The sequence below is a fragment of the Salmo trutta genome, chromosome 35 (assembly GCF_901001165.1).
Source record: "Salmo trutta chromosome 35, fSalTru1.1, whole genome shotgun sequence".
NCBI classification, from domain to species: Eukaryota; Metazoa; Chordata; class Actinopteri; order Salmoniformes; family Salmonidae; genus Salmo; species Salmo trutta.
The window spans coordinates 21821278-21835590 of NC_042991.1; the positions used below are offsets into that span (position 1 = coordinate 21821278).

General features: G+C 41.7%; 1 protein-coding gene across 1 annotated transcript in view; it reads left to right on the forward strand.

The window, feature by feature from the left end:
- LOC115174859 (sodium/potassium-transporting ATPase subunit beta-1-interacting protein 2) overlaps window positions 1-13754 on the forward strand; it is a 187366-nt gene extending 173612 nt beyond the window's left edge. Inside the window, exons 5-7 of the mRNA XM_029733811.1 lie at window positions 6217-6277; window positions 10490-10571; window positions 12719-13754. Coding sequence (XP_029589671.1) covers window positions 6217-6277; window positions 10490-10571; window positions 12719-12728 — 153 coding nt within the window. The 3' untranslated portion in view covers window positions 12729-13754. The remainder of the gene's footprint in view (window positions 1-6216; window positions 6278-10489; window positions 10572-12718) is intronic.
- The last annotated feature ends 559 nt before the right edge of the window (window positions 13755-14313 follow it).

The following is a 14313-nucleotide window of genomic DNA, read 5'->3' on the forward strand; positions in this document are numbered from 1 at the left end:
ATGAGCTTGGCCCTTGGCCATGATTAAGGAAGTAAAAGGTTAATTTAGCAACCGAACAAGACCAATGCCAATGTGGAACTCACACAGCACAAGCTCAGGGGGTCTTTGCTGTGGAGCCCCTCCCTCCGCCGTAGGGAGACTAATTCAGATGAAGAGCTGGGTGTATGTAGGTCCCCCAAGGAGGGTTAGAATGAAGACAACTGAATTGGTTTCTGCTCTAAGGGTGGCAGATTACTAAAGACACAGAGGTTTATTTGGATTAGACCCAAAGAATGGTCCCAGCTCACAGATGAAAGTCAGCCCTTTGTCTACATTACATGAAAGCTAATGAATTCTTCAATCTCTTATTTTCTAAGGATTTTAACTGTCAAACGATGATTCACTGATGTATCAATGTATAAAAACATACACCAGGGGAAATTCACTTGTAAATACACTAATGAGTATAGTCATATATTAGAATAACACAAAGTAGCTTTGGAAAATGTTGGCTAGTAATAATACTGGGTTCTTACTGCGTACTGTGCAGATGAAATGTCTTTGATGGTTGTGGATGTGTGGGGTGATGCTTGGCCATCATTGAATTATCATGAATACATTTGCTCAGAGCCCATTTTCCAAATGTTCTCCAGTCTTTTGTTCTCAGTATGGGGTTAAATACTAGGGAAACATTTCAGCGAGGCTTTCGCTTGTCCTCAATCTTTCTGTGCTGTATTACACAGTGTGTGCAGGGCCTCATTTAGAGTGATGCATCAGTCTGCCATCCACAGCATTTACCCCCAACATCTCTGATTTGTGGCAAACAGAAAGCCTTGTTTTATAGGAACTGCTGAAATGCCACTTGGCTTTATTGTGATGAGTAATAAAACACACATCAGACCCTTAGTACACTCTGTAAATGCCTCACATATACAATCAGCACTTCCCTAAGCCAGGTCTGGTTTTACAAGAGTCTGTATGCCAACAGTTGTCCTATTTAAAAGATTTGATGGAGTCAATGTACTTAGATGTTTAGCCTTGATGACATGTTGTAGCTTGCTTCCATTTCCTGGCGATGCAACCCCAGTAAAAAGCTAAGGTTCCACTAAAAGGTTGTTTGATGGTGAAAGCTGTCAACTGCCAATGACCAGTTGTTGGCATGTTAAGCAGCTCCGGCCCAGTTTATAAACGGGAAGGACCAAGGCTACCCGCAGCGGGCCAGGGAACGCAGGAGGATAGAGTCAAGGACATGTGAATTACCTTATGCACAAGCTGAGCCGCACACAGTTTGAAATGGGAGTCTATGCTGAAACAGAAATAGGTTGAGTGATGCCACACAACACCAGGAAATGGATTAAACTATGTGATTTCACACCATTTTTTATGAGGAGATAGGTTAGCTGGGAAATTACATCCACATCAATTACTCTATGAGGGAATTTTGAAGTTGCATTTTCCCTGCCGAGCTCTAATATTCGAGGGTGAAATAAAATATCTGAGTATTAATAAAATGTGAGGTTTTACTAGGCTAGGTTCCAGGATTTTTACACAAGCAGCGTCATGTTCACAGCACTAGACTTGGCACAGTATCCAAAATGCAATACCCCACTGTATGATTCTGATGTCAAACAATCAATATGAAACCCATTTTTGACAACAAAGAATATATATATTTTCAATGATGTTTACTGTAGAGAATGTTTAGTCAATTGTTCCCTGACTGAATTGGTACATTCTAAATGAATGGGCCGGTTCTGAAAACACTCCTCCAACAGTACATCGCATTGTCTTGTCAGTTGAATTTCATAAGTGCTGCACAATTGAAAGTGGAGTGTCCTCTGTCTCAGCCTCAACACTCCTTGACCTTTGGGCAGTGATTTGCATGTGATCCATCCATACAACAGCACCCTCCGACTATAATAAGGCCAACATGCAAACAGTATCCCACCAGTGCAAAACATGTCACTTACTCAGTGTCGTGGAGGACACACAGTGTCATGGCTGTCAGCTGCACAACAGAGGAGACTGTGTCTGTTCATTTATAAGGCTCCTGATTCAATCAGTCTTTGAACAGTAACACAATCAGTCATATCCAAAGTCAACTGGACAAAGCTTCCTTTAAAAGTGATGGTTATGAATGTAGTACAGATGTGTGTCTCACTGACTCTCGCCTAAACAATAGAGAATGGCTGTGTTGTGTGTCTGTTTATAATGCTTGCGTTGAGCGCAATCATGCTTCCAGAATTATTCTCAATTATGAATGGTTTTCTCAGAAACTCTGCATGTATTATTCAGATTTATAGAGTCAAATTTTAACCAACCGTCAATAATCATCTTCACAGTGGAATTTTCCTACGGAGTAAAACAGCTTGTGTATAAAGGAGCCTTTATCATAAGAATACCCAGGTTTATTTACAGGAGACAAATTAGGTTTACACCCTGTGACATGGTTCTAAACGAGATACCTTTGTCTAATCAGAGGAGCTGTGTGTGTGTGTGTGTGTGTGTGTGTGTGTGTGTGTGTGTGTGTGTGTGTGTGTGTGTGTGTGTGTGTGTGTGTGTGTTGTTTTTTCTGTCTGGTAATCATGCAGCAAACAAAAACAGCTCCTTTGTCTCACCTCCTCAGTGCTCCTGATGGGTAAAGTGTGCAGTGTGTTGTGTGTGTGGCGGGGCTGGCATTGTGTGTGACTAGTGTCTGTGCGAGTGTTGGCCTGTGCTCCCAGCCTACTGCAGAGACAGACTGTGGGGCGGGCACATTATTCAGAGTAAATGAGAGCGAGACCTTGAGGTATTCCCAGAATCTTAAATCTGGGGTTGCTCAGATTTGCAACTGTGTCCTTAGACTCCAAACAATGCCTGAATATGAGGACGGCACACCCATTATCCCCATGGCTGTCTACAGTACTGTCTCGTGCCTGGCCTCCTGTCTGACTGAATCCTCTGTGACATTGAGAATGTCCATTCCTCTCCACACACTGACCACAGTCAAAACCCCAGCTTCCCTATCGCCCAATCCAATCAGAGACCTCCAATCACTGGCCTATGAAATTACAGGCCTAAGGAGGAGCGGGGGAAGAGAGTAATATTGTTGTGTTCTGGGTTTTATTAGTGCCTAGAGCAGGGATATCTAGTATTCTACTGTATTTCTCTCTGGATAAGCCTCCTATTAGATTTCCTATGTTCCTATGTTCCCCTGGATTTCTATTGTTATACTTAATCCACAAAATCTTCATATTAGGTGACACATTTTAAATACAGTTCATTAAGAACCGCCATGCCGACATTATTTGATAACGACCATTTTATTTTTTTTAGGCCGTGGCTGCGAATACGGAGGTTTCGTCCCCCCCTCTGGAAACGTATTTCTCAAAGCTACCAATCCGGATCGCGTTCTGCACATGTGTTAATTTACACACACATTTTTTCTACGTAGCTGCTGCTCACACTCCACCTCCATTCACATTTCTCTCTTTACCCACCCTCTTCTGAACCATGATGATATAGCCAGTGTCTCTGCCTCATATTTCTGAAGAGCTGGAATAAAAACCCTGAGGCGATTTGAACAAACATTCAAGGCCATTATGAAGGCTACAAACTTCTCTGTCTGTTGTAACAGATATTGCAGTTGCAGAAGCAGTACGCAGACCCTACTCATTGCATTGGTGTAAAAACAATCTGCATTTTCTGTGATATAGGCTAATCTTTATAGTTGCTGCCATATCGTAGCCACTAGCCAGAGTTGCTGAAAAATAACACTGATACTTTGACTGCCTGTCTGCCTCCTGCTTAGCCAATGTTTGTATGCTTAAAAAAGAATATTAAATCACTAATTAGACTGTGTGTCTGTGTCTTGCTTGAATTTGATATGCTGCCTAGATAGCTGCATGTAACTCCCCACTTGAGTTTTGCATTGGGGCAAATGACAATCTGCGAGTTTGTACGAACATGTTGATCATGTCTTTTGTGTAGAACATGTAAGTAGCTGCATGTAGACTAACTCCCTTCCTGAAAAAAGAAAATGGAATTGTGCTTATGCCTAATAGCCTACTGAGGCATGGAATGCAGTAGTTGGAACATGTCGACCATGTCCTTTGTGTACAACATACATTTTTGTAGGCTACACCAGACAAAGACGTTCATCGCCGATCAAGGAAGGAGAAGAGGCAGCGGAACAGCTAAACTCAGCAAAAAAAGAAACGTTTTGTCACTGTCAACTGTGTTTATTTTCAGCAAACTTAACATGTGTAAATATTTGTATGAACACAACAAGATTCAACAACTGAGACATAAACTGAACAAGTTCCACAGACATGTGACTAACAGAAATGGAATAATGTGTCCCTGAACAAAGGGGGGGGTCAAAATCAAAAGTAACAGTCAGTATCAGGTGTGGCCACCAGCTGCATTAAGTCCTGCAGTGCAGTTCCTCCTCATGGACTGCACCAGATTTTCCAGTTCTTGCTGTGAGATGTTACCCCACTCTTCCACCAAGGCACCTGCAAGTTCCCGGACATTTCTGGGGGGAATGGCCCTAGCCCTGACCGTCCGGTCCAACAGGTCCCAGACGTGCTCAATGGGATTGAGATCCGGGCTCTTCGCTGGCCATGGCAGAACACTAACATTCCTGTCTTGCAGGAAATCACGCACAGAATGAGCAGTATGGCTGATGGCATTGTCATGCTGGAGGGTCATGTCAGGATGAGCCTGCAGGAAGGGTACCACATGAGGGAGGAGGATGTCTTCCCTGTAACGCACAGCGTTGAGATTGCCTGCAATGACAACAAGCTCAGTCTGATGATGCTGTGACACACCGCCCCAGACCATGATGGACCCTCCTCCTCCAAATCGATCCCGCTCCAGAGTACAGGCCTCGGTGTAACGCTCATTCCTTCGACGATAAACGTGAATCCAACCATCACCCCTGGTGAGACAAAACCACGACTCGTCAGTGAAGAGCACTTTTTGCAAGTTCTGTCTGGTCCAGCAACGGTGGGTTTGTGCCAATAGGCGACGTTGTTGCCGATGATGTCTGGTGAGAACCTGCCTTACAACAGGCCTACAAGCCCTCAGTCCAGCCTTTCTCAGCCTATTGTGGACAGTCTGAGCACTGATGGAGGAATTGTACGTTCCTGGTGTAACTCGGGCAGTTGTTGTTGCCATTCTGTACCTGTCCCGCAGGTGTGATGTTCGGATGTACTGATCCTGTGCAAGTGTTGTTACACGTGGTCTGCCACTGTGAGGACGATCAGCTGTCCGTCCTGTCTCCCTGTAGCCCTGTCTTAGGCGTCTCACAGTACGGACATTGCAATGTATTGCCCTGGCCACATTGCAGTCCTCATGCCTCCTTGCAGCATGCCTAAGGCACGTTCACGCAGATGAGCAGGGACCCTGGGCATCTTTCTTTTGGTGTTTTTCAGAGTCTGTAGAAAGGCCTCTTTAGTGTTCTAAGTTTTCATAACTGTGACCTTAATTGCCTACTGTCTGTAAGCTGTTAGTGTCTTAACGACTGTTCCACAGGTGCATGCTCATTAATTGTTTATGGTTCATTGAACAAGCATGGGAAACAGTGTTTAAACCCTTTACAATGAAGATCTGTGAGTTATTTGGATTTTTACAAATTATCTTTGAAATACAGGGTCCTGAAAAAGGGACGTTTATTTTTTTGCTGAGTTCATGTAGGCAGCAGCTACAAAAAAAAATCCCTGAAGATGCGCAGAAATCTCTATATCTTTAGCCACTGCAGATCGGGTTTCCAGAAAATCCGGAACCGCAGCCTTTCTGTTCAAAAAATAAATCTATGTATATATATAATCACTATTTGTGAAATGTCTCTTAAACCATGTTTTTCACCCCATTGACGATGCAGGGTTTCTTTTTTGGAACATTTTGTATGTGCCTCTGTTTTTCAGTGTCTCTTCAACATCTCTATATGACCCATTTCATAGAGCAGTGCGATACACTAGACGCTGTACTAACACCTGTTTCCTCAACACAGAATGTTTTCCACATGGAGATGCTCTTTTGATCTCTCAATCATTTTCTACTTTTTCTCAGTGGTGGCTCATGTTTTCCCACCAATAAGTTTGTGTAGCTCTCTTCATCTCTTGAGGGCATGGACACAAACATCTATGTTTCCTTCACTGATTGTGCTATTCTAATTGGTCCCCTTTTCACTGTAAAATGTCACAACTCTGCAGAAAATGTATTTGATTACTTTTCCCCATTTCTCTTTTTCAGCTTGTTGGGTTCATCTATGCCTGTTATGTGGTGAAGCTAATCTCAGAAGAGGAAGACAGCTGTGAGTATTGCCTTTCAATTAATATGGTAGATCTATGAGAAATATGGCTGATTCCTACAGTCACACATTTTATGGTGTATAATTTCCCTTTGCTTGTTATAATGATGACTCAGCCAATTTTAAAAGTTCCATCTCACCTCACGTGCCTTAGTGAAACACATATTTTATTCATAAGCGTTACTTGACCAATCACATAACAGTAATGAGCCATCTTCCTGGACTCGCTCCATGATATAATAACTAAAGAGTTTACATCCAGCTACACTCTTAGAGAAAAAGGTGCTATCTAGAACCTAAAAGGGTTCATTGGCTGTCCCCATAGGAGAACCCTTTGAAGAATCTTTTTTGGTTTCATGTAGAACCCTTTCCACAGAGGATTCTACATGGAACCCAAAAGGGTTCTACCTGGAACCAAAAATGGTTCTACATGGAACCCAAATGGGTTCTCCTATGGGGACAGCTGAAGAACCCTTTTAAACCCTGTATTCCTGTGTTTACAGAGTAATTTATTTACTCTAATAACTGGGCATTGGCATGTACATTCCTCATCTGGTCGGATCTTTAAATTTAGCCAAGTTTAATGCTCCAGCAAACATTTGGATTTAGATGTTGCTGGATTTAAACAATTCATTTTATTGATCCCAGGCCCAGCCGCTTGTGGATCCTAGCCTTAAAGGAAAGTGTGGGAAATGTCCTCATTTGTTAAATTCAGAAAACATTGCAGCACAGACCCAATAAAATCGCCTTGTTCCAAGATGCATGAATTATTCTCTTTGGCCACTGCCTCATTTTTTACAAAAGTTATATTGGGACAAGAATTTGTTTTTGTGTTATTGTCATTTATAATTGATATTGATTGCCGCAATACATGTGCGACTTCTCCTTGTTACCAGTCTTGCTTTGTAAACATAGTATGTGTTGGAAAGAATGCATTTGCCAACTACCCCGGCACACTAGATCAATACCATTTTTGTTCTAGCGATCTCTCTTGCATTCTCTCCATTTGCAACATTCATCACCAAGCAACAGACATAAAGAGAAAGCAGGAAGATGAGGGGATAGAGAGAGAAGTATAGAGAGGGAGGAGGTCACATGAGGCGTCTCTACATGCCTTTTCTGTCGTTTGGGATTTTTTTTCACTGCATTAATTCAATTTTTATAATTATAGTTATTAAAATTGACTGTATGGTTGGTACAGCAAGCCTTTATTAAGATTGCTCGCCTCCCCTAGGTCCCAGCACAATACTGTTGGTGGTTGGTAGGTTGAAAAGACTTATCCAAATGTACTGAAATGATACCTGACTGCTGGTTAGTGTGGTCGCAACAGAACATTGTACTTACATGTCAACAATGCAGATTCTTCCTATGGCATGATTTTAATATAATTGAAGAAGTCTGATAACATGGTAATGTTTCCCATAACAGCTTCAATGTACAGACAGTACATTTTATATGGGAGCTATTATGAGAGACATAACTAAGAGATTCATAGTGTGTGCAGTGTGGTTGCTCCCCCCAGGCTAGAAAAAGATTGAGTGAAATAAGGGATGCAGCGCTTAGTAGACTATTTCCTCTACATTTAGCATGGGAATCTGAGTGTAAAAAAAAATGCAGCGCTTCTCCTGGCTGTGCTGGAGCCACTGTGAGAGAGGCAAAAGGCAGGCAAGAGTGCTGAACCATGACCACAACCGAATGTGAGTCTCTCAGCTACCTGAGATTGCCTATCAGACCACAGCGCTCTCTCTCTAAAAGAACATCTCCAGACATAGCTTTCCTGTCTTTTGAGCCCAAATGTATCCCTCCCTACCAAAAAATGGGGAGTACCTCAATTTGAAATATTAAAGAGCCCATCTTGAATAAGTAAAGGATTCCCTCAGGCATTGTTATGATAAAAGTCATTTGGGTCCAAATTAAGAGCAGGTTCTATTTGCCACTCAATAATGGCTGTTAGAAATGTGCCCTTCAGGGGAAATGAAGCTTTAATTGGAATTTGCACTTGACAATCTCATTGATGTATTTGATGTATTCCAGAGTTGAAATTTAAAGTACCTGGAAAAAGCCCATGAAGGATAATACTATATTTGCAATGTGACAGAGGAGGTTTGATGTCCTGCATGAAATTATTGCTGAGAGACACTGTTTAATTTGCCCAACACAAAGGAATAATATTATCCAACAGTGTTCATATCCTCCAGTGAATGAGAATGGTATTGATGGTTTGATCCCTGGGACATGAGGAAACACTGATCTGGGAGCTGTATTGGCAATTACAGCTCCAATTAATATAGTACATGAAGCACCTCAGAGAAGGTAATGAACAGCTAAAACCAATCAACACGCTCACTCCGTAATTACAGTTACTATCAAGGGTAATATCCCAGGGTCCATTTAAAAGAAAGGACAGTATTTAAAATGATTTAGTCTCCAAGAGAGGAGGAGAGAGAGAATGAAGAAGAGGGAGGGAATCAAGGTGCTAGAAGTACTTTTTTTGCATTTATAACAAGTAAATGAGAATACAGCTTCCTCTGTCGGATTTGCATTCAGGGTCAGCGTGCCACTGCTTTGTCATACCAACTTGTTGTGGCTGCTTAAGACAAAACAATTTGGAGACATAGACCAAGTCGTGCTGACCGCTATTCTTAACAATACTGCCATCATACCTTCCCCTATATCTTATAAGGCCTACTAAAAAAGCACGATCATTATGTGCCTATATCTTTGGGGGCAGGGGGTGGCTGTTTATTTTGAATGCAGAATGCTAATAGTGTTTTACTGGCATCCTTCAGGGCTTTTGGTATGGATATACTAACTGTTATAATCCACCTTAAGTGTTTTTAACCATTAGCACATCTGTTTTAGTTTCGTCACCAAATGAGCTTCTTTTTTCATATTAGCATGGTAAACATAAGTAGCCGGCAGGCATTTAACCATTAGGGCATTATGCACAAACATTATTCCCTCCATCAAAAGGAAAATATGAAAATAGCTTTTTTATTAAACACATAATGGTTTGCTTGTGGGCTACATATTAGCATTTACTCTGCAGAACAATACAGAACATATACGCTTAGGTGCTGAAGCTACGTTTACTGAAACTAAATAAACAACCTTTTTTTTAAGAGGATGTGGTGCGAAGCCTTGACCTTTATTGTATCCTTCATACAGTACGATAGCTTGGGACTATAAGGTTCTATCTGCAAAAAGGTGATTCTGAGGTAATTGGCTTTAAAGTTCCAAACCATCATCGGTTTGAATGATGTCAGCAATTTTTATCTTGTACTCTTTTGAACTTAATAACATGAATTGGGGTATTTAGAGTACTATATGTGTAGAGACAATTGAACAGAATAAGGGTATGTCAATAACAACATTTTGATAAAAATGCAGATAGAACCTTATAAAGTCCCAAGCTTTCGAGTTAGCATTTTGTTGAAACTGCCTGATTGAGATGTGGCCAGTCTCCAGATCTTAAATTGTACACTTTCTGTCTTATCGCTGCAGGTCCTCTGATAAGCCTGATCAGAGTACACAGGTTAATGCCTATAATGAGGGCCAACAAGGATTTAGAGCTTTTGGTGAACATCCCCTAAATGTACCATTATAATGATGATAATGCCAAACCTTCCATCACCTCCCATTCATGGCAGTAGGGAAGGAAGGGGGCACTCATCAGCTAATCAGTCTTATCTCAGTGTTTCGTTTGTCTTAGAGACAGACTTGGATGCATTAAGACATCGGATCTTATCAGAGGCTTTAGTACATCCGTCTTTTTGTGTTAGGCCCAGATACCCAGACCTGCTGGGGCTTGAAACTGCTGGCAGGCCTCTGTGGAGGGCTGGGCCCTAATCCTGTCCAGTTTGTATTCTGTGTGATCTGAAGCATGGCTCCACTGTGGATATCACCAATACCCAGCCTATAGATGGTCCAGACACTGATTATCTACTGCCTGGGATTATCACAGGCCCAAGCAGGCACACGCTTATTTAGAGACACAGAAGCACACACACACGCACTCACACTCACACACAGAAGCACACACACACACCACACACACACACACACACACACACACACACACACACACCCACACACACGCACACACACACACACACACACACACACACACACACACACACATACAGAAGCACACACACACACAAGCCTTTGTTTGATCTCACAGTAACCAGATATCCTCTTTTTCTTTGTCTCCAGTTGATTTTATAGGAGGGTTCGACTCCTACGGTTATCAAGGGCCTCAGAAGACATCCCATTTGCAACTACAACCCATGTACATGTAAGTGCAATGTAGCTACATCTCTTCACACCTCCTAGTACAGTACTTCTGAAATGTTTTCTCCTGGCACCAAGACTTGTCTTGTCTTGGTGCCAAGTTCACAATGTTTTCACACTTCAGTCTATAAATTGGATGAATAGGACTAGCCTATGTGAGGACATTATAATGTAAGGCAGAAAGAAGTCTCATCGATAAATAACGCTAGTGTCAATACAGATAAAGAAATAGCTTGGGTCAACAATGAGGGAGGGAATGTTTGTATCTGGACTCCTGAAAGGTTAGGATTTGCTTGAGAAGAAATGAGGAGAACACAGGAAGATATGCTCAAACTTGAAAGGACTTCCCTCTTTGACACTGAATGGATCAGAGATATTATTTTATAATCCTGTGTACAGTGCAGGCCAGTCAACATATCATACACTGGGAATAGACAGTAATCCACTCCTACTGTATAAAGAGTTATCCTCAAACGCTAATCTCAGAGGTATGTTGAACTGTAGATGCACAGAGGGAAGAAATATCATTTTCACAATGACAGTGATCAAAGTAAGGATGATGCTGTTCATAATGCAACAAACTATTAACTGCACTGGTTAGATATAAAGGTATTACACTACTAATATCTGACAGGATAAAACATCCACCAGCTATACAATGTAGCATCAGCTGCTCATAGGGAAACTACTGTTTCTTTAAATGCCACCTTTTTATCACATGGGGGTCACACGAGGTGATTGTTTTGGATATGCATGGCAGGGGTCTAAGCTGTGCTCATGGCCTGGTGTGCCAGATGAGCCCCACAGTGGCAGGAAAAGAACAGCCTGGGTATCCCCTGCCTGCCTGCCTGCCTGCCTGCCTGCCTGCCAATGTCTCTCTGTGGAGCACAGGCCTCAGCTGACTGGCCCAGCTAACCCTGTGACTCTAACACTAGGAGGGGGGACAAACTCTGTGAAGTCATGCCAGGATTTGGAACAGGGTGCTGACATGTCTGCTGGTGGGGCGAGGGAGGGGGGTAACAGCCGCTTGCCCAGCCTACTGCCTGTATTAGGTTATTTAGGGTGACTACAATGAAGTGTGTCTCCTAAATCTTAACCTGCTGTCTGTCACTCTCAGCAATGTATGGAAAAACAACAGGGACGGGACAATGAAGTGCACATAGGGGTGTGTGGACATTTCCCATTGTGTCTAATGTGAATGGAATAGGATGTGTTGTATCTGGTCCATTGTGAGATCAGTATTGTACCGTCTGATATTAGCTGCTGATTGTACAAGGTCAGCTGAGTTCATGTGGGAGTACTCTGTCATTTAAGGGAGTAGGGTTTAGACTTGTACTCAAGGTTATTTACGTCTCAGTAGTTTGCCAACATAACTTCTCAATTGTGTCATGTAAAAATCTGCCTATCCAACTCAATAATAGTTGGGCATATAGTTGTCTAATTCCAGGGCATATCACCTTGCTGTCATCACATTATACAACAACTATAATTACATAAGAATAATTTCTTGCATTGCTCAGGGGATGTATTACTGTCAGTAGGTCAGCATATAACACATATGGCAAATTATGGATTTAAGGGACTTGATATTTGTAGCACAGGAGACTGAAACAAACAAAAATGCCATTAAGAGCCATTCTGTGGTTTTATGGCACCCAGTAGGGAAGACAATAGAGATTATAAATCATGGACACCAAGACAATGGTGTGGTAGAGGTGCTACACACCATCTTCAATAGCCAATCAGTCTTCAAAGCTGGGGCGGCAGGGTAGCCTAGTGGTTCGAGCATTGGGCTAGTAACCGAAAGGTTGCAAGTTCGAATCCCCTAGCTGACAAGGTACAAATCTGTTGTTCTGCCCCAGAACGACAGAACGGGCAGAATGCAGAACGGGCAGGGCAAAATAAGAATTTGTTCTTAACTGACTTGCCTAGTTAAATAAAGGTAAAAAACAATACCCATTAACAAAAGTTGTTATTGAATGTGACAACTGGTAATTACCAAGGTCTTTAGAGAATAGTGGCAGTAATCATTCTTGCTTTGTTTTCATGCCGAGTTTGTTTTAGCATGAACATACACTATTAGCTTATATTTGAATATATCTGTGTATTGTGCTGTATTGACACTAATTCCTTTTGCTCTTTCTCTTCCAGGGCGAAGTAACAAAGGACAGCTGCCTTATGTACCAATCAAATAGAGAGCTACCGTTTTAACTTTTTGTTTCATTTCGTAAATGTCTTAAAATAATACAGTGTCTTACAAACTGTGTGAAGGAAGTGAGACTCTACACTTTAACCTCAAAGACTCATAAAAACACTGGATTTCCTTTGTCTCTCTGCTCAGCCTCTGCTCAGTGGAGTCACAGTCTTGGCCTGGACAAGGGGCCAGGCAGGTGCAAGAACACCCTCCGGTGGCTATGTTGACCTTACAGGATGCATATCTCTCCTCCATACTGGTTCTTGCTCTCTTTCTGACAGCTGAATGACTGAAATATTAAGGGAAAAATTGCTTTGATTCCTCTGGACAGTGTTCAAATGGATCAAGATTTCGGACAAAGGGAATGCCAAGTTCTGAGAGCACTAGTTAAGTGATGCCACAGAGTTTCAATGTGTTCTGATTAACTTGATTAGAAATACTCTTCACTTAAACAATGTTCTATAACTGATCGATATGGTTTTAGTTATCAGAAGTAGTCCTATTGCCCATTCTAAAGAGTTGATTAGAAATAAATGTACATGTGAACCATGATGTGTTTACAATACACTTTGGCTGTTGGAATTCCATCTTGAGTTGGGCAATTGCATGGGACAAAACTTTGATGAAATGGAAAAAGCAACCAGTTGCTTTTTCTTATGATGGATGTATTTGTCTTGAAAGTGCCAAGAACAATAGTTAAAGATGAGTTAGACTAAATATTGGATGCTATCTAGAGATACATATTTTTGGAGCTAGTCTCGGGGACATCAGTTCAAAAGTTCATTCGGGGATAACACCATATTTGTTTGCATGAGGTGTCAAAATCTGTTGAATATTTAATCTCTGAAAGCACTGGACATTATCCCAGACTAGGTAGAGGTAACAGTTGGCCTTTCTGCAGCTGTCTTTGCGCTGTAAGGTTATGTGAATTTTGTGCTTTTCTAAGACAGAGTGGAGTCTTGAGTCTAATGATAAAGAGAAAACTAAATGTAACTTCTTTCAATTCTAGGCATTTTTTAACATGTGTGACAGTGTTTACTCTTTTATAGTTCACTAATAAGTTATTATGTTGTGTATAAGTGGGCCTTTCTTTTACTCCTAACTGTACAAAGTGTCAAGGGAAACCTTGGGAACAATATCTTGCTGATAGTCTGGTGTGAGGACTAGAAGGAGATGTGTGGTAGAGTTTGTGCTGTGGCTGAAACGTTGTGCTTTTGTCTATTGGACAGTGCGGGAACCCCGAACCAATCAGGACCGTCTCAGTTCTTTCATCATCGTCATAGCATCCTCATACTGTAACTCTTCTACTGAAGGGAGCCCTGTGAGCATTTTTTTCCATATCATAGGACCTCTCTATGTTTTCTATTTCAGTGGTGTGAATCTGTTGGCTCTTTTGTAAATTAATGAGGTAATACTAACAGGCCTTCCAAGTTCTAGAATATTCAAATGGAACCTCGAGATGCATAAAATGCTCTTCTAAACTCAGGCAAGTTTTCCTTGCAACATTACTATACACTTACTAATCGTGTTTAAACATCACCATGGTAACAGC